Here is a 24,022-nt window from a genome sequence, read left to right as displayed (position 1 = left end):
AGAATGCTTGAGAGCTTGAGAGAATGATTGTTGGTGTGTTCTCATCTCCCAAGCTCCACCTATTTATAGGATAGGGGAGACCACCTCAAAGGTCTTGACATTAAGACATACCATAATGCATTTGGAGGTTACCAAAAGATGAAAGGCCAAAGGCTTAACCTTTTCAAATTTCCCACATGTTTTTTTCTTACACATAGGGACAAAAGATTTCTAACACAAAGTATACCACAAAAAGTAATGCCAAATTAGAGATATCAAACAAACAGATGCAGTCACTCCAAATATAACTGCAAGATATCAAGAGACTAATAATAACATGCTTCTTGAAAATATAATTTCACAGACTAACACTAACTAATGCCAAGGAAATTTAGAAAGAACACCTTGAAAAGTACTGCTGTTCCAGCATCTGCTGCAGCTAGTAATCCCACTGCAAGTATAGGATGATACCCGTTGAATTGGGAGAGCATCTCAATTTTCGAAGTGCTACCCGCAGGTGCACAATTCCTATTCAGCATCATCTTCATAACCCAAGCAAGCATCTTCTTGAGTCAAATACGCACAAAATCTACACGCCAATGCAGAATTCGTTTCGAGCTTTATATACACTGATTCACTAATTCATGATGATTACCACTACTTTCCAGCTAGAATTTCATCTAATCTTATGAGTTATGAATTAAAGAATTCACATAAATAAGCAAGAAACCACTGCGGTTACAAAACAAAACAAAACATGAAGTTGGTAAATTGAAGTAACAAACTAGAAGTTCAACGTTCAAGTCTCCATTAAAAATAGTAACGAGTATATGAATTAGATTACCTGGATTTTGGGGTGTGGAAGTTGGCGGAGAAGTCGCCATAAGGAAATAATAGATTTAACGAGAGAAAACGATCTCAATCAGAAAAGGAGACTCATGAATTTGAAGTGGAAAGAAGGAGAAAAGTGGTTATGTTGGTTGCATGGGGTTGAACAGAGTATTCGGTTATTTGAGGAAGTTACAATAGAGCTACAGCTGCCAGTGCCACTGTGTATTTTGATAATTTATAATTAAACCGTTACCGACTACGGTCTTTTTTTAAAAAAAAAAATAATAAAATATTCAATTCGGTTATATTTAAGAAAATTTTCCATCATCATTATAATCCATAATTAGGGATTTTAATTTGTGCCATAGAATTCTTAGCTATGTTTCAATAGAAAAATGAAAAAAGTTCTAACTTGATTATTGACAGAAATTATGTAATGTAAATGGAAAAATATAACGACCTTGTAATCTTAGCCTAGTTAAGAGTATTTAATTTGTTCTGATTATCGATTTGGGGTGAGTTTTTATTCGATTAATTAACCAAATCGATTGATTAACAACCCCTATTGTGCATATGTTTTTTCTTTTCTTCTTTCTTCTTTCTTCTTTACTTACTAGTAATTACAGACTTTTTATTTTATGTTGATCCAGGGTTAAGTGGTACTAGTATCTTATTACTTTCATTTGTTGGTAAATGGAGCAATGAGCTGATTTGAGCCTTGTAATTGTGTAACGAGTGTTAAGTTAACAATATGATTACCTATAACTATTCACTAATATCGTCAAACTATGATTTTCTTATACTCCTAAATTATTTATATACTACTACATGCTTCGAGCTTAGGGTCACTGATCTTTGATTTTCTTGTCGCTTGACTGCAGTCAACAAAACAAAGAGATTTTTCTTCCTCATTTTTAGTGTTTTGCGTTTGCCAATACTACTGTAAAAGTTGCAAAACAAATTTCCACATAGCAAAAATATAGAAATTTCAGAACGTGCATCCTGTTTCATGTAAATTAAGTATGATTACTATAAATCAACTCTATAACAAAACATCCCAGAGCCGCTATAATTGGAGATACCATTGATGCCGGTACAAAAGTTTATACAAAAATGGAAAATAACCAAATGCGGTTTGAACTATTGATTTCCGTGATTGGAAGTAACCAATTAGGTTTACAACGAAACCTAGAAATCGACCACTGATCCAAATCGAGTACCTCTACAGAAAACTAAAGAGTAACTACAGCAAGTTCAACAAAAAATAGACAAAATCATAAGGTGTATTTGTTCATTGCATTTTCTGGAGCAAGCTTTCCACCCTGATTTTTTGCTGCGTAGGGCTCATAGACGCCGTTTGGATGATTGTATTTGAAACTAGTACAACAATTGATGGAGTAGAAGAATTCACCTAAACAAATTAGGAAATGAAATAAGTGGATGAAGGTATCAGACACTATACTTAAAGAGCGACATAAATAGACATGAGGCTTAAAAGTTGAATCCATACCCACACCCTGCCATTCAAACCAACAGCGATCTCAAAAGCAATCTTTTTCCCGAGAGTCTCAAGAACAGGGCATGTTGGAGAGCTCAGCAGCCTATCAAGCAAGCAAACACGAAGTTCAGTGAGATCTATTCGTGTGGTAGTTAAGCAATCAATAGAAAATAGATATATATCTTTAAATGAAGAGTAATGTCATGTCATACGTTCTTGATAAGCCGGTTGACGTTTCAAACATGAACCCTTCTTTAAGGGGACCATACTCTGCCGCTTTTCCAGAGGCTACAAAGCAGAAGGAACTTCTTAACAAAAAAGAAATAGGGAACAAGGAAATAATTAAGACAAGTTAATCGACTAACCATCCATGCAGGATAACTCGGGGTTCATGCCGGTATCTGCCTTGACAACTCGGACATACAACAATGTGCCCATCTGCAAATGAAGCCAAAAGTCTAACAAGTCAACAATGGACAAGGTCATCCACAAAAGTATAATTATAAATACAATCAATACAGAACATATATAGCTCACAATGACACATTAGAAACAAAATAGTGAACCATTTAATAACATATGCATGTAGTGTGTGCAAGCTTATGTAAAGTCAAGATATTCACCTCAAACTTGGGAATATTTCTCCTAGTTCCGCCTTCAAAAGCAAGTACTGGCAGGAAGGCTAAGGTTGGACCTTTTATATCCACGAAAAAATTCTGTTACATCACATAAAATTATGAGAGAGCAAACACAATTTATAGTATGAACAACTAAATCAACAAAGAAAAAAATGGCACAGACATGCAAGCTTTACTCGAAATAACAACAATCAAGACCCAACTCAATACAAAGCATCTAAACACCACCTATCATTAAATCTGATAATAGGAAAATAAGAGCACTTACATCGGATCTTGCATCAACTACTATTCCAAGTACATTATCCCCAGCACTAGGCACATACTGTAGAAAAGAATGAATTGAATAAGAAACATGAAATTATTCTATATACACAATACACATTAGCCAAAATGATAAACAATGACAGATCCAACAAACTTTATGGAAAAAAGTGAGAAATAAGGGACACACAAATATTAGGTGCCATTGCACTATTATCATCAATTATTCTATAACTGAAGTGAAGATGAAATATGCCCACAATGGAAGACAGTTTGAAATTTACTAGTATTAATATTGATCATAAACCAGTTCCTAATAAGTCAAAATTTATAGCAACTAGTACTATCTAACTCACCCGTTTTTGGGAGGTTTCAACCCAATATTTGTTAGGTTTTGAGAATCTCAAAACTCCACCCTTCATGACAGATATTAAGTCACCATCCTGCCAACAAACAGTATCAACATCTCGTCCAAAGGGAAAACATAACTTGATTTTTCATAAAAAAAAAGAGATATGCATGATCAAATTTCCACAACAAAAGTAGTAGTAATCATTTATAATGTTTAGCATGTATCTTGAAAGAAAAATCAACTAAAAGAGGTTCATAGAGACAAACAAATTATATGCTGATGCAATCATAGTTTGAACATCTGTGTTCTCCAAAATTTAAACATGTGGAAGAGGATTGAAGTAACTTCGGTGAACTAACAACAGACATTCACTTTGTAAACAGAAGCTCCGTGCATCGTGATCACTAGCGAAGATCTAGTGATTCTAGTCACAAGATGTATACATAGCACAAACTATTTTGGCCATGTTTGGAGAGAGTATCATACGAATACACATTAAAAGACCCAAATGCACATATATTTCTCACATTTACTACCACAAAAGAAGGCAAATAGTGCATACATTAGGACCGAAGATACACATTCTTTCAAATTTATAACTAAACTTATAAGATAAACTCAATAGTAACTCATTACTCCAGAAAATGTCACAACTATCAGCAGCCAACGGATTAACTTTCTTTAAATAATTTACACTTTATTTTCTCACAAAGCAAGTCAGTATTCTTAAAATGCCAAAACAGAACAACATTCCAAATACAATAAAACAAATACTCATACAGCAAAAAAAGAACAAGAAAGTAGGAAACCTGACGGAGGCCGCCACCAAGCTTGATGGTTTGACTAGTTATTTTGGAGAGGTCCAGTACCACATCTCCTGGAAACTGAAAATAAATTGGTGGAGGGGAGGGAGGAATCAACCAAAAATTAATCAGAAACACAATTTCGTCGTAGGTAAATACACACTCCATAAATTGAATTATAAACAAAAACTGAGTTTGTCACACTTACCACTTGTTGATCAATAAGGCTCGAAGAAGGTATTGAGGGCTTCAATTCCATTTCTCTGTAAACAAAGATGGCTACAGGTGCTTGTGAGTATAGCTCCAAATGGAAGGGAAAGACCGGCTACGAGGCGGCGCAGGCAAGGCGGTCTGCGCGGTTTCCGGTGAGGAGTCGAGAGATAGGGAATTAGGGCGCTCTGATTTTAAATTTGGGGATTTTTTTAGTCGGGAAATTCTTACTTGTTTGGGGCCTAATAATTTTAAGTGGGCTGTTAGTTCTTTCAATGATTGGGCCTGCTGTTTTAGGAGAGTTATGAATTTAATTAAATACTTGGGCTAACAAGTTTTAAATAAGCATTGGGCTAATAGGCTTTTAATTAATTGTTTCAGCTAAGATAATTAATTGATGGCACCGATTGATTAATTTATTGATTTTTTAAATTTCCTGTACAATTAGTTCAGTAATTAATTAATTGGGTTGATGAACAGAATCAATCAAATCCCGTTATTTATTTAGTGAACGAGAACTTCATAAATTTCTCTAATAAAAGGGCGAAGAATAAAATGAACCCACATGTAGGATGCATGCATTCTTGTTAAATTCAATGATTTCTTAATGTCTGATTAGTAAGTAATCTTCTTTGAAAATGGGGTTTTCCACACGTTAAGGACTAAAAACGGAAAGTCTAAGTTAATAATTAAGTGAACGAGATGAGCTTCTTTTTAGATAAACGAAATATCATCCTGTAAATAAATTCAATATATAAAACTATGGATCACATTTTCTACTACTTTTCATTTATAATAAAAGTCTATCAAAACACGCGCTAATCAAAAATGGAATTTCTAATACTATGAACTAAAGGAAGTACAGTAATATATTTTATTCATATGACATCAAAATACCAATTTCTTTTCTTATAATTATGCTTTATCAAACAATACACCCTGCTGCCTTTTAATATACAAATCCCAAATATTAACTCTTAAGCTTGTAATCATCAACTAAACACACAAGATATTATTGTTTGTTGGGAAAGAGGATTTGATTGATTTGCTGTCCAATCTGGATTTAATTGATCTGGAATCAAATAATTGAAAGGAATTATTTGCCATATCTTAAAGGTATAATTGATTTTTTTGGGATTGATTTAGCACATATTTTTATACGGAGTACTTTTTAGTTTTATTTTCTATATCCAAAAAGAGAAGAATGAAGGAAAAGGGAGATAAAAAATAATATTTTTAAAAATGGCAGATGAAAGACAAAATGGTTTTAAATCGATAGTTTAAAGAGAAAAAAGAATTGAAAGAAAGAAGTATTTTTTCAATTACCACTTATATCCGTACTTATAAATTTGTTTACATAGTTGTAGTACTTTTTTGGTTTTACATAATTGTTACAGGGTTAAAATATTGAGGTATAATGATAGTTATCACAAGGATACTACTACACCTTTTTTTCCTAATAGAACTCTCTCTTGAATTATCACCCCCATTTTGGGGATTTATCAAAGAGAATTATCTTATAGTAATTCCATAACATTCCATAGAAGAAAGAAAAATTAGGGAAAAGCTAAATGGATGTTGAGGCCATCAATTGCACCTCAAATTACAAATCAAACTCATCCCTAACATGAGAAAAACCACTACAGTGCATTTAGCATCAGACCTGATCGTCCAGGACCTCATGTCCCTAGTGACGGGTATCGACGAGTGGCAATGCACTTCGGAATGCATCTTGCAAGGGTGTATCCCTCCGATGGCTCGTGCGAGGTAAAGAATTCTGGGTCTCGCGCTAGAGCCTCCGTGTAGCTCTCGAGCGTGCTCACAATCTCATCAAAATGAGGCCGCTTGTCTGGATTGCCCGACCAGCAACGCCGGATGAGACGGCTGAATGCTGTAGGGCACGTAGAAGGCAGTGGCGGCCTTGCATTCTGCCAAGGACACACAATGTTATAGCTAAATCAAGATGATCAAATGCTGAAATAAAGAAATGTACTAACAAACTACTGATTCCATCATACTTCAAACTGTATATTGGATCTTACATGGTCATTAGCAAAAGGCCGAAATTCGTCATATTTTAAGGCGTAAACGACAATTAGGAGGCTTCTTATCTTCTGTTATCACACGAGTAAAGGTCCAAAATATCGATACACAAGCCCTTATAGTATGAGCACGTATAATGCGATAACATATGTACGTATCAAAACCATTTTAAGATGCAACCCACTGTCGAGTAACTAAGCTTTAAATCCGTACCTTTTGGCACACTGCAAATGCGGCTTGTTCTGGGGTCATGTCGTCGAATGGTACCAAGGCGGTTAGCAGCTCCCACATTACAATGCCAAAGCTGTAAACGTCGACCTTCTTCGTGTGGTGTTTCTCCTTGATCATTTCCGGAGCCATCCAACGATAAGTGCCTGTGAATCCCTTGGCACTGCCACATTGTGTTTCCAGACACGATATACCAAAATCCGCTACCTTGACACACATATCCTCATCAAGCAGAAGATTCTCAGATTTAAGATCTCGATGGAGAATCCCCTTTGCATGAAGATACTGCATACCGTGTGCAATGTCGAGCGACAACTTCAGCACAAGGTCGTGAGGAAGCGAATACGGTCCTTTCTGGTGCAGGTATTTTCTGAGGGAACCACCCGGATAATACTCTGTGATGATACAAAACACTGGTGGTTTCTTACATGCTGCAATAAACTGCATTTATAAAGCCAATCAATCTTATAGATATATCAACAACAACAACATGATTTTATGCTGAATGTATAAACTCGGGCTTCTTTTTGTTGCAGAGTTAGTGAAAGTGATTCCATACAAACAAGAGCATCTCTCAAGAGCAGCTAAGATCCTTAAACAAGGTAAAAAATGGGACATTTTTATATTATGACATTGGTTCTATGATTCCAGAACAAGACAATAGTACATAGGAAGAGTTCTCAATGAAATTCGATATCTTAGAATGTCCTAATTAGGCAACTGGGAAATTACAGATGAAGAACATTATATATCCATTTAAGCATAGAATAATCATAGAAGAAAAAAGTGAAGAACATAGATTAACAAACACAAAGCCTAGTGACAATGGCAATGAAGATATACTTTCATATGCAACGTACAACATCTAAGGCATAGTGTACAACATTAACAAAACCATCCCCAATTCAACCCTAGAAAAAGAGATGAAGAAGAAGCAACTTACAGAGATGATGTTGGGGTGTCTGAGCCTGAACAAGAGAGCAACTTCAGAAGTGAACTGCTTCTCGAGAAATGCAGCCAAATCCCCATCTTCCTGAGGCTGGCTGATGAGCTTAATCGCCACATCTCTGCGCTTGTAGACGCCTCTGTAAATCCTGCTGTGCCTCCCAGAGGCAAATTTGTTGCCTATGAAGAGCTGCGACATGTCGGCGCTCCATTCCTCCTCACCTCCGCCCTTGATCTCTGCTCCGGAGGAAATCAGGTATTTCGACCATGAAATCGCTCTCCTGTACTCCCCCAGCGACAGCCTCCTCTCCAGCTTGGTCTGCGTGCTCGCTATCTGCTTCAGCCATTGGAAATTCGTCATGGGTTTCGCGCAGAATCATCAATGGAAAATCAAGATTGCCCTCGATTTGTAGACAAAGATGGAAACTTTTTCACTCATTCGCTTCTGCGAAAGATCTTTTGCTTTATTGACTCTACATGAACATAGAAAAAGCTGCTGCACTTAAAGCTTTAATCTTGCTCCCAGAAATAAGACCCAAAATATGGTATGAACGATTTCACTGGAGAAAACACAGAGCTTGATATGGAAGCTAAAATGAGTGATGAGAGATAGAGATGGGTATGGCAGTTGGCTCTCTGTCTCCTGTAGATGTGTGTGTGAGAGAGAGAGAGTGCAGTAGAAAGTGAGTAAATATTCATAACATGGGAAGATCCACTTCGGAGGAGACATGCGGCTGTCTAATCATTATGACTCTCTGTCCTATTTTACTTTTATACCCTTCTCATTCTTTATAAATTACCAATTATGCCACATTTTTTAAGTGCAAATATAATCAAATACTCCCTCCGTCCCACATAATTTTATCCAATATTCTATTTTGGGTCGTCTCACATAATTTTACACACTTTATTTTTATCATTTTTGGTAGTGGACCTCATATTCCATTAACTCATTCCTACTCACATTTTATTATAAAACTAATACTTTAAAAGTAGGACTCACATTTCACCAACTTTTTCAACTCACTTTTCATTAAATTTCTTAAAACCCGTGCTGGATCAAAGTGAGTAAAATTATGTGGGATGGAGGGAGTACTACTTACTACTACTATTTAATATTCTCTCAGTCTCAATTAAATTGAGTTAAAACTTTTGGACACAGAGATTAAGAAATTGCATTAAAAAGTAAGAGAGATGAATAAAATAGAGAAAATAAAGAGAGAGTAAAGTAGGTGATCGAATAAAGTAAGAGTAATAAGATGTTTTCTATTTTTTGTCAAAAAAAATGAATACGACTCAGCTTAATTAGGATATTTTAAAAATGAATATAACTCGACTTAGTTGGACAGATGGAGTAATTTTCTAATTAATATCATTCCACATTTAAACAATGAATGAGCACATTGTCCACATACACTTAATTTCTTGTCAAAACAAGAATGCAATTAAAATAGTTACTACATATAGCCACATATAACTCGTATTCGTTTAGAAACTAGTCATAATCATATGATCCGTTTGAGCATACTCTCTATTTAGAAAGTAAAGATGGTATCGAATAATAACATTTGAACTTCAAATTATTAAATACTCCCTCCGTCCCAAGATAAGTGACCTACTTCTTTTGGGCACGAGATTTAAGGAATGATATTTAAATAAGTTAAAATGGAGAGAGTAAAGTATGAGAGAGGGAAAAGTAGAGGAGAGAAGAGAGAATAAAGTAAGTGAAGAATAAAGTAAGAGAGATGACTTTTTGCTGAAAATGGAAATAGGTAACTTATAGTGGGACACCCCGAAAAAGAATATAAATCAATTATCTTGGGACGGAGGGAGTATATAATGACAGCGGATACCATGGATAAACTATTGTGTATGCCGTATGGTCTAATAAAGGTAAGACAAACCCCTAGAAGGGTAGTATGGTCATTCGGCGACACGTGTATGGGGTATGGATTCCACTAAATTTCATAACAAAAGAAACAGAGACACAAATTGAAGGCCTACTGGGACCCACATGAACAAAAACCCGCTCAGTATGTGCCACTGTGTGTACTGTGCCGTATGCACCTTTCCGTGTACGGTTTCTCATATAAACGGGATTCTTTCACTAATTAACTCTAAATTATAGATTTTGTAATTAGTAGTAGTAATTCATTTGTTAGCATTGTTGAAGATAAGGGGCTATGGAATTAGCAGATTTACAATTTACAATTTCCTGAATTGGAATGAAAAATAATTCGTTTTATTACAATTTATTTACTGCGGCCCAAATAAAAATTACATTAGGACTTTATCACTTTTATTAATATTAACTAGTATCACGTTGGGGCTATGTATAAATTAATATATTTTTAAAATAATAATTTATAATTTTAAATTAATTAAATAAAATTAGAATCAATATATACATAATGTGAGTAACAATTTTAGTTATATGAAAATCAAAAAATATATACAAATCAACATTGAAGCATAATAAATTTAAAATAAATAGCATAATATAATGTTTAAACATTAAATCATGGAATATGAAGATAAAAATCTATCACAATAAAGAATAAATACAAATGGATAATTACTCATCATTTTAAAAACTTCTTTATACACTACATTAACTTTAAATTAAAATAAATCTCATCATTATAAACTAAAACCTTCAATTCTTCACGTAAAATAACTCGTTTGTATCTTTAACCGCTCACCTCACCTAAAACTACAATAAAATAAAGAACAAAATCAATTTGCAATACACAAAATCAATAATTAATATGTATTAAAACGACCATCCGTAGAGCAAAGCATAAGATGAGACCCATGAAAGTACATCATCGAACAATTCACACCACATGCATTCGATAAAAGGACAAAAAATATTTTTATTTGAAATTCTAATCAAATGGTTAAACCAAATTTAATTTAAATGACATAGTAAAACTTTCACTCACTCCAATTATTCACACATAACATATTAGTTTAATAATTTTTTTAAAATTAAATGGCAATTAAATTTTCCCCTGCATATCACATGATAAAGATGATACCAAGAGTGAATGAATGATGATTTTAGAAACTAAATTGCATACCTCAGCCATATGCGAAACTGCAAGATGTAAGTCTCCAAAATGATCTTGCCGAGCCATCTGTTCATCAAGGCAAATAAAATATACGTTTGAATCATCTCAATGAACAAAAAATGATAAAAATCTTAATGTCCTTTACTCAAACAAAGATATGGATTCTTACCCAAAAAGTGTTAATGAGTAGGGAGCGGAAACTCAATGAGTAGGTTTCCAAAGTATTTGCTAAATTGTTACAAAATTGCTATGAACATTGATTTTAAATTCTCCACTATCTAAATACTCCTCCACTATCTAAATAATCACTTCCCACTTTTCTAGCTTGTAATTACCATCCTAAATATATTTTAAATGTGGGTTGCAGTTACAAAACGTACCCACAATTACTCAACAAAATTTAATATGATTTATTTCTCTAATTACCCCCAAAACTCCCCTTATATATATATTGTATAGAGAGTTGTGATCAATGTTGAACCAATTTTAAAGACCGAACTAGAGATCAAATCTGGGCCATTAAATCTAGTTTTTTTGATGAGATGTGCTGCTGTGAAAATTTTTTCGGCTTCATTACAAGCTCATTTTACTTCATTATATAGGTTTATTACTTCATTCTGTACGTAATACCTTGAAACTACAACATGTTTTTACTTGCTTCCAATAGGTTTTGAAATGATTCAACATATGCTTCATTCAAATTCATTGACGTGGGTTTTTGCTTGATTAATATTTAAAAATGCAATTTATTCAAGTGGGTTTATTACTTCATTCAGAAACGTTATTACTTCATTGGATAAGATTTTTACTTCATTCCAGTAGGACTTCAAATGCTTCTACACATACTTCATTCCAATAATTTATTACATTATTCCATGTGTTTATTAAACCATATTAGCGCCATGGCGTTGGTGATAGATATTGTAGAGAGAAAGAACGGCACGCGACGGCGAAACCACATTTACGTACTGGAATGAAGTAAAAACCTACTGGAATTAAGTAAAAACCTAGATAGAATGAAGTAAAAACCTACTAGAATGAAGTAATATATTCTGGAACGAAGTTAAATCTTCGTAACATGTTAGTATGACTTATTTACCTTCAGATGAATTAAAATAGGCTCGTGATGAAGGCGAAAATAATTTATAAATTTCTGTATCTTATTAATAAAAAATAGATCTAAAAGCCCTAATTTGGTAGGGTTCGGTGGTTCGATCTTTAAGAGTGAATTTGTGGATAATGAGACTCTATAGTATAGATGTCAGAAGACGATATCCGTATATACAGATCGGACTACAAAGGAGTACTAATTTTGGCACATGTAACAATTGGACGTGTCACAAAATCAATAAATCGATAATTTAGGAGCATGAAATAATTTTCTTGTATTGTGAGACCAATTCGCCTGCAAATTAGAGGGGAATTTATCTTTATGCAACTTGGAATTATTACTGCAAAAGAAATAATTTTTCCTTCGTACATAAAATTCTTCGCGAAGTAGTATTATAAGAAATGAATTTATTTCTCTGCCACAGAGTGATATAGAACTATCGCATTAATTTTGAACTTATCCAAGTGTTTTGTGCCCAGGCTCTTGTTTTGTGTAGTATTTAGGTTGGGCAAAATATTTATTGCTACTATCTTCACATCAAACTCTAATGCTATTATGACAGCATTAAATAATTTATTGAATTTAATGAGTTCCAGGTCAATTGAGAGAATGTAATTATCAGTATTTCAATTTAGGGATATTAATATCTAATATCATAAAATTTTTAAAAATTTAAGTTTTACTACGCACTTTAAAATTAATAAATAACATGAACAATTTTATATTTTTAATTTTCAGTGTGAATATATACTCCTTTTGTCTAATAAAAATAGAGTCAATTTTCTTTTTTCACATGTTCCATGAGAATGGTTCATATTCCCTTCATCCACAAATAAGAGCCTCATTTTACTATTTTATTTCATCGACGAATTGAAGTTTCAGTTCATTATTATGATAAATGGTAAGTATTTTTATGTTAAATGCAGCTAAATAGACGATATGTTCTTTATAAATTTGAGCTTACATTTACCTTAGAGCATCCGCAATGGTCGGCTAGCGACCGGCTAGCCGATTCGTCGCGCTAGCCGATCGGCTAGCCGAACCATTGCAATCGGCCAGCTGCGAAATCGGCGAGCGCATCGGCGTGGGCTGGCCGATCGCTCGCCGCTTAGCCGATCCGCTGGCCGATCGGGCTAGCCGCCATTGCAGAGGTCCGATCGGGCAGCGCCGATTTTCGTTTTTTTTTTTTTTTTTTTTTTTTTTTTTAAATCATATATAAACGCGATTTTCGTTTCATTTTCATTTGCACCACTTGTTTTAACGAGTTTCTCTCTCTAACTTTCTGTTCAAGAGCATCATCGAGTGATGGATCACAACAACGAGTCTCTTATAATTCTAAATGCATGAACACTTGATTAACCTTATTTTTTCTTGATTGTATCAATTTAAGATGAATTTTGTGTCAGTTTACTAACCCCACACCATATGCAATGCGATAATGTACGGAGCAACTGTCGGTCAGTTGTTAGTACCAAAGGAGAAATATCACACGTATCTGATTTTAATTTGGATCTACTTATCTTGTTCCTTGTGCTAATTTAGTTAATTAGATGTTTAGGGCGTTGATTAATTTATTAGACATTTTCACGCGTTTAATTAAATGAGCATGTCTGAGTTGGGTAAGGCATCATCACTACTTGATCTGTGTAGGAGACCAAATTCACAGCTTTTTCTCCAAACTTTGAAATCAACCATTTTGTCATGTGAGTGTTTAATCCACTACATTGCAACATAGTTTATGTTAATAAATTTTATTAATTACATTAATGATTGTTTCCCAGAGGAGAATTCCATTTTAAAATGAAAAATTAGTTAACACAAGGAGAATTCTTATTTTCATATACATGTCATGTCCTCTTTCTCCCTCTCTCCTTATAGGAAAGATATTGAATTTATTGAGCCTATTGTTCTCATAAACTTAGCCTAGAGTTTTGGCCTAAAAATTAGGAATTGTCAAATCACTATCATAGAAAATGAAATTTGAGAATCAAATTGATTATTTGTTCTCCTATAAGTTTGGTGGGCAACCTTTTTTTTTGGGGTGCGCTAGGGTTATAGGCACATTATTATGCAAACAAATGCCAACAAATATAACTGAAAATGTGAGGCTAGAGAGAGAAACAGAGGTGTAGTTGGGCCTACAACAAAACTGATTTTATGTCAATAGGATTTTTTGTCACCTACTTCATTTATGTACTCTGCAATAACATGGCTGATGATGGACAATCACATGCCTTGTTTTTATGTTTCTTTCAACTCTTTCTTTGTAGTGTTATTTTATTCTATTCATAGATATGAAATTCTTAATGGTCTAAAACTTATGGAAAAGATCAAATAATAATTCGAGAAACATACAGGATAAGGTGGTAGTGCATTTGGGCCAAACACATTCTTTAAGAAGGTATAGAAGATGAAGTCTCACGAAGAGCCCAATTCTACTATTTCCTATGAATATTATGCAGCAAAGGTAGATAGGTCCAAATATCTGATTTTTTCTGAAAAATTAATAACTTAAGTACTTAACCAAATTGTTCAAAAAATCGAACTCAAAATTGTAGCTATGCATCTGATCCAAAATTGAAACGAAAAAAAATCCAAAATTACATGAAGTATCCAAAAAACTCGTTGTTGCCGAACATAGGCGTTGGGTGTGGAATGGTCTTTGCTGATAAACGACAAGTCTCGGAACAATGTTTCGAAGATGTGCAATCTCAACATAAATTACTTCATCGATAGAGGAGAGACCAACCGATTTTCATCCTCATGTAATCACCATTACCACGGATCTAGGGAGGGCTTAAGCTCACCTCTAATTTTTATTTTTAGAATTTTGATGGTACGTAAACATTATCTCTCTCAGCCAAAACATAGTGAGAAGAAGATATTGAGAGCAGTTTTTCAATAAGTTTATATTCATTTGCTTATAAAAAAAGTTCATGAGGCTCATCATCATTACCGGAATAATCTATTATTTTATTAGATAAATAGAATATCGGAACATACTTAGAAAAAATAATGCCTACACAACTACTACCTATCACTGCCTTTGTACAGCATTCTCATCACTAATGGAGTGATCAAGTTGAATCCCTGTTGCAGAGGTTATAACCAGATATGAGTGAACTGGTGGCGAAGGCGATGAAAGCCAAGAACGACACCGCAATTGAGGCGCTGGCCATCAACGTGAACTCGTCTTTCCCCCAGTTTGTTATCCAGTCTGTAACCCTTGTAGCAGCCGCTGAGGATGCTGACATTATAAGATAGGCCAAAATCTGAAGAGGCACAAACATCTTATGTAAGAATACTCATCTTGTCTTGGTAATGCTTGAAATTGTAAAACAGAGAGCAATATCGACAATGTCACTTTAGATAAGTGACTTGGAATCTGATTTATCAGCTCAATGCCATATAATTGAAGCTAAATAAATTTTCATCTAACTAGAGTATTGAAGCTGAAATATATAAGTAACCTGATCCATGAAGAAATCAAAGTGGTAACGTAGATGGTGAGAGATGACGTGCTTCTCCGTGCCCAAAAGGTATGCCAGATCGCACACTTGAAAAGCAGAATATACAAACCCGATGATATTTACAACGAGACAATATCTGCACACGGAAGTACAGTGCATTAGTACTCCTTATCGAATAATAGCAACACAAAATGCAATAAAATTGAGCATTACAAGCCAAATCATCAAATACTACTATGGCATTAATGAATCAAAACAATGTTTACCCAAACAAGAAAGGCATTAAATCTCCCCAAAACCCAAAGAAACTTGTGTCTAATCAAGGACAACATAATTGTAACATTCGATTGGTTAGACAAGATTTGATATGACTGTTAATCACAAGTAATCATGACAACCGAACAACTTACCTATACTCTCGGTATCGATCAAACGAATCGCCACTCCAGCCTTTGGTTTTGTCAGCAGCCATAACGCTGAAGGAAATCACACAAGCAAGAGCCTCAAACACTCTCACCACCAACGCCGCCTTCGTCAGCTCCTTTCCCCTCTCCGACCGCCGCAGTATATTCTCCACCGCAGCCCTCGACCGCCTATCTCCGCCCACCTCATCGACAAACCCTTCCTCCACCGTACCACCGCCGATCGCTCCCACCTTCTTCACCCCGCGCGGCGCCTCCTCCTTCACCAGCCGATTCAGCCCCAAAATCACCGGCGAACTCGCCCTCCCCCCAAATTCCCGATTCTCCGCCGCCGAATTCTCCCTCCGCCCGCCGTTTCCCGAGGTGGGTTTCTCCGAATGCGGCCATGGCCGCCGCCCGCCTTTCCCGGCGGCGAGCGGAGACGTCGCCGTGAAGTTGGATTTTCCCGGCGACGGCACGGGGGAGTAGTATCTCTCGGCTGGGACGAGGGATTTGGTGGTTTTGTTGGCGGGATTGTCGTTTTCCGGGAGGAAAACGGGGTCGTCGGAGCGGAGGGGCGAGTCGGAGCGGAGGGGCGAGTGGAATGACTCGGTGTGACTCGCTGTTGACTCGGTGTCCGACATTGATATGTGGCTGTTGCTGTTTCTGCGAAGAGTCCGCCGGTTGCTGTTGCTCGAATCGTGATTCTCCATTTAAAATAGGAATCTTGAGCTTGGGTTTTGAATTTTATTTATGGAATTTTGTGTGATCGGAAGGAAAGGAAATTTGAAGGAAACTTTTATTTTTCAAACCAAATCGGTTTTGAATTAAAAGATTGTGTTTATTGTCTGCGTGAAGGAGCAAGGGTGAGGATTTCTGTCCTACTATTTTATTGGATGTTTGAAATGGCTTGCTGACGTGGCGTCTGGAGATTTGCGGTCTATTGTTGTGTTGGTGTTGGGGTTCTATAGAGGAGTGAGGATTCAGTAGGGATTCTCAACAAATATTTCGCGGCAGTAGCGATTGATTGGACGGCTGCATGAATTCGTCGAAAATTTGCTTCTAAATATAAATATTTATTTCCATATACCTAATTTGGATTCAATAGAGCTATCGAAGAATTTATACATGGAAAATGAGTCTTTGTAAAACAATACGTAACACATATCTACAAAAAATTTATAATTGTGCCAATTGCCAAATAAGACAACCTAACTAGTGACAATAATCTTCTTATACTCCCTACTTAGACAACTGCTCTCTTTATTAATGATAGACTAAAACAACTTCGGTTATTTATTATTGACCATATTTAGTATTTTTAATTTTTTCTTAGTCAGCTCTAGTCTAATGGAATATAAAAATTTAGGAGCTTAGAAAATTTGTATTCCTTTTCTATTGAAAACGATTGAATAAGCATACACACATCCCATTTCACTTTTAAAGAATTCAATATCACTAAGTTTGTATTATGCGAATCGTAAATTCGATGCATGCCAGACATAGGACAAAATAACTTCTCAATTAGGGACGAAAATTAGATTTTCCGAAACTCCCCTTATTTTATTTTGATTTATACTTATTTTCTTAGTTTAAAAGAATAAACAGATGGAAATTTGTTGACTAATAGTATGAATTGATTACTTTGATATTTTTTCTTTCTATCAACTAAGGTTTCCTTTAAATATTTCCACATTTATTTGTGATATCATTCAATCTATCCACGACTTATCACCGTTCACATTTGTGGCGTAGTTCTTTAAACAAGCGACAATAATCATATCAAAATTGATTTGAGACTGTGTATGATTATTGACAAGTTGTTGAGTCCATTTATTTCCAAATTTTATTTCAAATCAATTGTTGATGATATTGTTCTAATTTGATTATTGAAAATTTTAATTAGACTAAGATACAGAGTGGACGATGGAGCTCAAATGTCAAACGTCTTTAATTAGATCCAAACTTTGGATTATAGTCATGTCAAATGTAACTTTTTATAAATTATTGCATAACTCCAAATATCCTACTACTAGTTTAGTAGTAAAATAAAACAGAAGAGGAATCTAACCACCATATAATCGTGACAGGTGTGTAATAGTAATGAATAATGTATGTCTTCTTGATTAAGTAATAATTGAGCATTTATAATTTTCTAAAATTACAATTGGAAAAGAAATGAAAAGTAATTAAACCTAACTTTAACTTTATATTGTGGTGCTGAAATCCTGTCTTTTGAGATATCACAGAAAGCAGTCTTCATGTTCAACTCTGCTTTTACAAACTTTAAGCCACACTAAGAACGTTTTTTATATGACACTGATTGCCACTATATTTTACTTTCACACATTTTGTTTTATTTTAATATCATCTATATGACTATATATATATCGATTATACGACGTGAATTTCCATAGAGAAAAATGATGCAATATTACTTAAATTGACAGCACTATTTTAATGTGTTAGCATGGGATCTTATGTTATTTTGATCAGACAAATATACCCCTTTTCTAAGCCAGCTATATATATATATAGGGCTTTTTTTGCTATTATATCCTCATTTAATTTTTTTTATTGAGTAAGTCCTTAACATTAAATATGGACATATATATTAGGAATATTATGAAGTATATTGCTTAGTTTTATTTCCTAATAATATTCTTATTTATTGCGAAAAATCATGCTTATATAATTGAGACGAGAGAGTACATTAGCATGGGAGTACTATTTTAAAAAAATATTCACGTTATATTCTACTACAATATTTGGTTTCTGGTTACAGCAAAAAGGAAAAACAATAATTGTTTCCTTGGTAATAAATTTACTAATAATGGACAAATGTGTATAACGAAAACCCTTTTCCAAAAAGCAAAAAAGTGGAAAACTTACTAAAAAACACGTGGAAAGGAGCAGTAGTTTATGTAATACTACTAGAGTAAGCAAAATACGTATAGTTATATGTATTTTTCTCGCTTTCAAATAATCTCTTTTTGGATGTCATGCAAATCCTTGGCCTTTCCTAAAAATTCCCATCTTTATTCCTGGTCATTGAATCTCAACCCCTCCCCCTTAAACACCTCAGTCCACTTTAAATTTTACTAGAATCTCAGCTGCAGAAGACGTGATGGACTCGAGCATGTACAACTTGGAGAATGGATCCCTTTCTGTGCAAAATGCCACAGGAGATGCTGTGCCAATCTTCACCCTACAAATCCAAAATAATCTAAGTATTTGAAAATTAATGGTGGTGAAGATTGGCACAGCATCCCCTGCTGTGGTATTTTGCATAGCAGGGGATCCATTCCTGTACAACTTGACGTCGAACGTTGAATTTTGGGGCAAAAGGGGGCAGTCGCCCGCACATCGTTAGGAGGGCCTAGTTTTTCCGCCACCCTCTTGTGTATATATAATTTTTGTATATGAAAACATCAAACAACATTATACTTTAAACTTTTAAAAAATTTATATCGTCAACATAATTTTACATGTAAAAAATAGGAACATCTCTCCTATGTTCGATTAACTTTATATTGCCACCCAATAATTCCTCAAAATATATTCTGAATCTGTTAGTTCACTGACGTCAACCTTCAACAAGTCTTGCCATTTTCAGCCTTGCAATCGATGCAAAAGCAGTGTGTATTTTATTACTACTACTTTATGTGCATGGAAAAGTTGCCAAACATGTCATCCTTTCACTTTAATCTTTATGATGTTTTTAGTGGCATGCATGCAACATAGCCCACGTTTGTGTTAGGCTTGTGCTGATTATGCATATCTTTATATATAGATGGTGCAACATCACATTTTCTCAACATATCCTCCAAATATAAAAAAGTACAAGATGTATGTACTTTTATTTCAAACATGTATACTCATATGGTGTCAAAATTGTTGTAATAATAACACAAATACTATAAAAAACACTCACTCCCTCACTCCGGCAGCTTCAGGCGATTGAACAGCACGAGGAAACTTTGCTCCGGGACAACGTACAGGAAGCCGAGATCTGCACCTTTCACATACGGCACCAAACCCTGCGTTGAAAAAACCAAAATTGAACAAGATCAGATTTTTGTTTGGTGAGAGCTTAGTGGGGGTGGATCTAACCTTGCCGTTCAGCTGAAGAAGCTCGCCTTCGACCCACTTGGGATTCCGGAATCCAAATTCCGCAATCCTTCCTTGGCCTCTGTAACTTGCAAGCTGGAAGAAAGCCACAAGATCAGTCTAGTTAAATTAGGATTGGGTTTCAAAGAGAGAGAGAGAGAGGGGAAGAGAGTCTTTACCACTCCTAGCTCATGTGGGTACATTCCTCGGTTGGCATTGCGATTAACCTTCCCTATTTTAGCACGAAACGTTACCTGCATGAGTGGAATGACACGATCACTCAACTAGGAGTTCAATGTGTAAAGGATGGAAAATTTGAACGAGCCTGGACCACATACCTGGCCAGCGGGAACGTTCAGATCCCCTGTCAGCTTGACTGCCTCGACATACTCAAAGAACTCGACATCAGAAGATTGCTTATCGTCACTCGTGTTCCAGTTACCATATTTGCGCCTCAACTGCACCACCTCGGTGCCATAAGGTCCGAAAGCACCAACGTATAACCCTGTACGAACAACAATCAATGGATGTGACCCAAAATCGACACACAAAAGATTGGGGGCAGAACCTAGGTAGACTCACCCTCAAATGGATCTAAATCACCACTGGGAACAGTAATCCGACTAAAATCTGTGTACTCAGACAGTTTATTCCGTTTCTGGGCCTGGCCGACGGCAAGCTTTACTATTTCACGTACATCTTTGGAAATCTGTAGGTAGTCATGAGTAAATATTTCTAAAAAGTTACTCCATGTTACTGTGTAATTTAGGAAAGATTGCTAAGTTTCCTAATGCTAATACCTTAGGGGAGACCTTTTCTGAACTCCAGAAAGCCTTGGCAATTTCAGAAGGCATAAGATCGGAAACACTTTGGGCAGCTATTGCACCCACCTTAACTTTAGATGCAGTGTTTTCTTCCGGTTCATTATCGTGATATATCTTCGAAATATGCAGCATAAAGGAATCCCTCTCCATATCTTTAATATCAGCAGGGACACGAATGAACTCATCCTTGCTAGGACTTTGTTCATTGTTGTGTAAAACCCCACCGATGTAAAGCTTTGTGTCTAAGTTTTCATCATCCGTTGTGTCACTATCTCCTTGGGCAGCAACCCGATCCAGCTGATTACTATCTATTTCGGTAGCATCCTCTTCTACATCCTTGCCGGTTCTGCTCTCACTGTCTTCTTCAATAAACTGCTTCAGAGTATCCTCAGTTATGTTCTCAGTAACATCGACCCTCATTACTTTAACCTTCAGTTCGGGTATTTTTTCCTTGAGAAAATTGATGACACCCTTTATTCCCTCTTCAGCAGCCCCTTCCAAATCAATGCTCTTCCCTTCACCTTTTTCTGCTTCGCTCTCTTCCAGCTTGACATCGACCACGGCTGTATTCTCGGCTTCACCTGCTGACGGCCCCTTGGCGGATTTGTCGGACGAAGAATTGGAATTTGCCGAATTTCCTTTAGTTTGTTTTAGAAATGCAACCTGCATATGAGAAGGACATTCATGTCTTCAATCTCTAGATTTTAAAATTCTACAGGATTAATTACGATGAAATTTTAAACAAGAAAAAGAAAATGAGTGGTTTTATGAATAAGCCAACAATGCAGAACTGTATAATATTCACACTACCTGCATGCTATATCCTCCATCGTCATCTTTAACCACAAACATTTCAAACAGTGGAGTTCCAGGAGACGATGTGACCAACTGTCTGCAATAATAACCAGATGTAGAGACTTTGAGCATGAGTCATAATGAAGTTTATGAACCAATAAACAATTTTCTCATTTTAATTCAGTGATTACTACCTCGGACTATAAGTTTTGCCAACAAATCTTCCCATCCCTGGAGTTATCCGAATTATTCTTCCAAAAGGATCATCCAAATCTTTTGAATATCCAACCCACCAACCAACCTGCCAAAAACCACAAGAACTATGTCATAAATTGAACAAGAAAACAACTTCTAATGATCAAAACTGATGAACATGATTGCTACAAGTAACAAGTTACCAGCCCACTTCCTGTGTTTCGGCATAATCTTGAAGCATCATGGTAGCGTTCTTCATCGATTGCACTCTGAAGGAAAACAGACAAAATTATTATTTGAAATATTACAAGTATGAGAAATGAGAAATCACATCAACCATTATCTTTACCTTCAGCTGTGACATTATTTCGGCAATGTTATCCTTTGATGTTGCTTCTGCAATAGCTATTTTCAACTTAGCAGCTTCCTGGAAGTCTTCCTTCTCTATTGCATCTTCTAATTGAAACTGTAAAGTAAAACATGCCAAAAATACATAAATACTAATAATAAACATATACGATAGTATTTCATCCACTATGGGGCTGCTCGGTTGCCATGAATTGTTGTGATTAAAGGGCATGACTAATCTTACACTTGTTTGGTTGTGCTTTTCTCAAAAGCTCGGCCCATGAAAATGTATCTTGGCCCGCCTCCGTAATGCTAAGATTAGAGTGAATCTCATGATTAACCATCTCACCTTCACCCCTATGACTAATTTAATCCTAGACAGATCCTATTGTGGCTTATCTCATATTGCATCTCACAATTATCTTGTCTAACAAACTGAACACCACCTATGTAGTATCTATCCCTTGATCTTTCTCTCTCTCTTGAGATATACTCCTACAAAATCGGACAAAACCAATCTACTAAAGGGGTCTACTTTAAGTGATATGATTGATAATAATCAAGGTCAATCCACCATCTACTATGATAGTTTGATTAATTTTCTACTTGTTTGAACATGTCACCCTCCAAATACCCAATCTCATGTTTTACAAATCTATCCTACAATCAAAGTAAATGACCCCTAAAATTCAACAGAGTTCCTCTTTGAAGCACACACAGTTTGAGATGCTCCAAACAGGATAAGTACTCTTACAAGATTTTTGTGACCTTGCTAATGAATGATTTCTAGATAAATTGCTACATAAATTGATAAAAATTTGAATCTGGTCCATATGAATCACCAAAACTGATCATTACCAACAATTCGAAACCAATTATCATCCAAACCAAAAAATTAGAATCAATCCTAATTTCCCAATTCAAAAGCACATGTAAACATCCTTCAATTGCATTTAATAAACATTTACAGCATCAAATTAATGTTAAAGATCGAACCTTTAGAACAGAGGCGTAGTTCTCGGCCTGCTCAATTTCAGAAAAATGGCGAGTCCACCTATTCCAATCCCAACCCGCGGATGATGGCGCCGACAACGACGAGGAACAGCTCGAAGAAGAAGAGCTACTTAAATCGGAGGTGCTGTATTTCTTGATGTTTTCGGAATCGCTGCTGCAGCGGCAGAATAGCTTGGATTTCCTGCTTCTTCTGATGATAGATTTATTGGGCAAATTGGGGGAAAACTTATTCTTCAAAACATGGGTCAGGTTTTCGGAGGAGGAGGAGGGGGGGCGGAGCTGAGGCGGAGGCGAGGCGGAGTGCCCCGTAGCCCAGGCGTTGGCAACCGCCATGTGTAGCGGCGGCGGTGAGTGTGCGTGGGAAGCGTTGAGAGAAATGTGTTGTGGATAGAATGATGGAATCGGAGTGAGGATAATACTACTTGTGCTGGTTTTTGTTCATTGGAGATGGGAATTTCAATTTTTTATTTTATTTTTATTTTTATTTTATTTTTGTCTGCGAAAACATATGAAATAACAAAAAGTGATTGTTAATATTAAAAATTGGTTGTTCCTTTAGTGAAACAACAAAATTGATTGTTAATATTTTCTTTTTATCATAGTAGTATTATGAATTTTAAATAAAATATTTTATCTTTTCGACGTGTCCAATTTGTATTAAGAATGTTAAATAAAATCTACTCTCTTTTCGACGTGTCATTTATGTGTATTTGAATGGAATTTATTCACTTCTTTAGTTTGATTGAAAAGTTTAAACTCTTTTGTGAGTGGCAACTGGGAAGTGTAAAGGATGTTTGGGGATCGACTTTTCTTCTAACTTAAAATCAAAAAATTAGTAATACAAGTATCACTAATTTTTTAGGAGATTTCACTTTTCATTACTGTTTAA

General features: G+C 35.5%; 5 protein-coding genes across 5 annotated transcripts in view; all 5 read right to left on the bottom strand.

Moving 5' to 3' along the window:
* The window catches only part of LOC125194064 (peroxisomal membrane protein PEX14-like), a 1,816-nt gene extending 1,295 nt beyond the window's left edge, over positions 1-521 (bottom strand). Inside the window, exon 1 of the mRNA XM_048092069.1 lies at positions 384-521. Within this exon, the coding sequence (XP_047948026.1) occupies positions 384-521 (138 nt within the window). The remainder of the gene's footprint in view (positions 1-383) is intronic.
* Positions 522-1,855: 1,334 nt separating this feature from the next.
* On the bottom strand, positions 1,856-4,774 carry LOC125201561 (putative exosome complex component rrp40). Its single transcript, XM_048099726.1, has 9 exons — positions 4,574-4,774; positions 4,372-4,446; positions 3,567-3,653; positions 3,215-3,271; positions 2,932-3,024; positions 2,674-2,746; positions 2,521-2,596; positions 2,321-2,411; positions 1,856-2,221 (listed from the first exon to the last, which is right to left on the bottom strand). The coding sequence occupies exons 1-9, from the start codon at positions 4,622-4,624 to the stop codon at positions 2,102-2,104; spliced, it is 723 nt and encodes a 240-aa protein (XP_047955683.1). The 5' UTR covers positions 4,625-4,774; the 3' UTR covers positions 1,856-2,101.
* Positions 4,775-6,116: 1,342 nt separating this feature from the next.
* LOC125201584 (serine/threonine/tyrosine-protein kinase HT1-like) lies at positions 6,117-8,478 on the bottom strand. Its single transcript, XM_048099761.1, has 3 exons — positions 7,790-8,478; positions 6,832-7,287; positions 6,117-6,503 (listed from the first exon to the last, which is right to left on the bottom strand). Exons 1-3 carry the CDS (start codon positions 8,150-8,152, stop codon positions 6,255-6,257), a joined length of 1,068 nt encoding a protein of 355 aa, XP_047955718.1. The 5' UTR covers positions 8,153-8,478; the 3' UTR covers positions 6,117-6,254.
* Positions 8,479-14,870: 6,392 nt separating this feature from the next.
* LOC125222991 (CASP-like protein 4A3) lies at positions 14,871-16,892 on the bottom strand. Its single transcript, XM_048125930.1, has 3 exons — positions 15,857-16,892; positions 15,447-15,582; positions 14,871-15,248 (listed from the first exon to the last, which is right to left on the bottom strand). Exons 1-3 carry the CDS (start codon positions 16,558-16,560, stop codon positions 15,054-15,056), a joined length of 1,035 nt encoding a protein of 344 aa, XP_047981887.1. The 5' UTR covers positions 16,561-16,892; the 3' UTR covers positions 14,871-15,053.
* Positions 16,893-19,678: 2,786 nt separating this feature from the next.
* LOC125222986 (protein EXECUTER 2, chloroplastic) lies at positions 19,679-23,546 on the bottom strand. The gene is made up of 11 exons (XM_048125916.1): positions 23,116-23,546; positions 22,121-22,237; positions 21,975-22,040; positions 21,771-21,877; positions 21,592-21,673; positions 20,758-21,444; positions 20,540-20,666; positions 20,296-20,462; positions 20,137-20,211; positions 19,961-20,053; positions 19,679-19,887 (listed from the first exon to the last, which is right to left on the bottom strand). Exons 1-11 carry the CDS (start codon positions 23,464-23,466, stop codon positions 19,786-19,788), a joined length of 1,974 nt encoding a protein of 657 aa, XP_047981873.1. The 5' UTR covers positions 23,467-23,546; the 3' UTR covers positions 19,679-19,785.
* Between the last annotated feature and the right edge of the window lie 476 nt (positions 23,547-24,022).

Source organism: Salvia hispanica, chromosome 1, assembly GCF_023119035.1.
Source record: "Salvia hispanica cultivar TCC Black 2014 chromosome 1, UniMelb_Shisp_WGS_1.0, whole genome shotgun sequence".
NCBI classification, from domain to species: domain Eukaryota; kingdom Viridiplantae; phylum Streptophyta; class Magnoliopsida; order Lamiales; family Lamiaceae; genus Salvia; species Salvia hispanica.
Note: the sequence above shows the minus strand (reverse complement) of the source record. Positions and strands in the feature narration are given on the sequence as shown.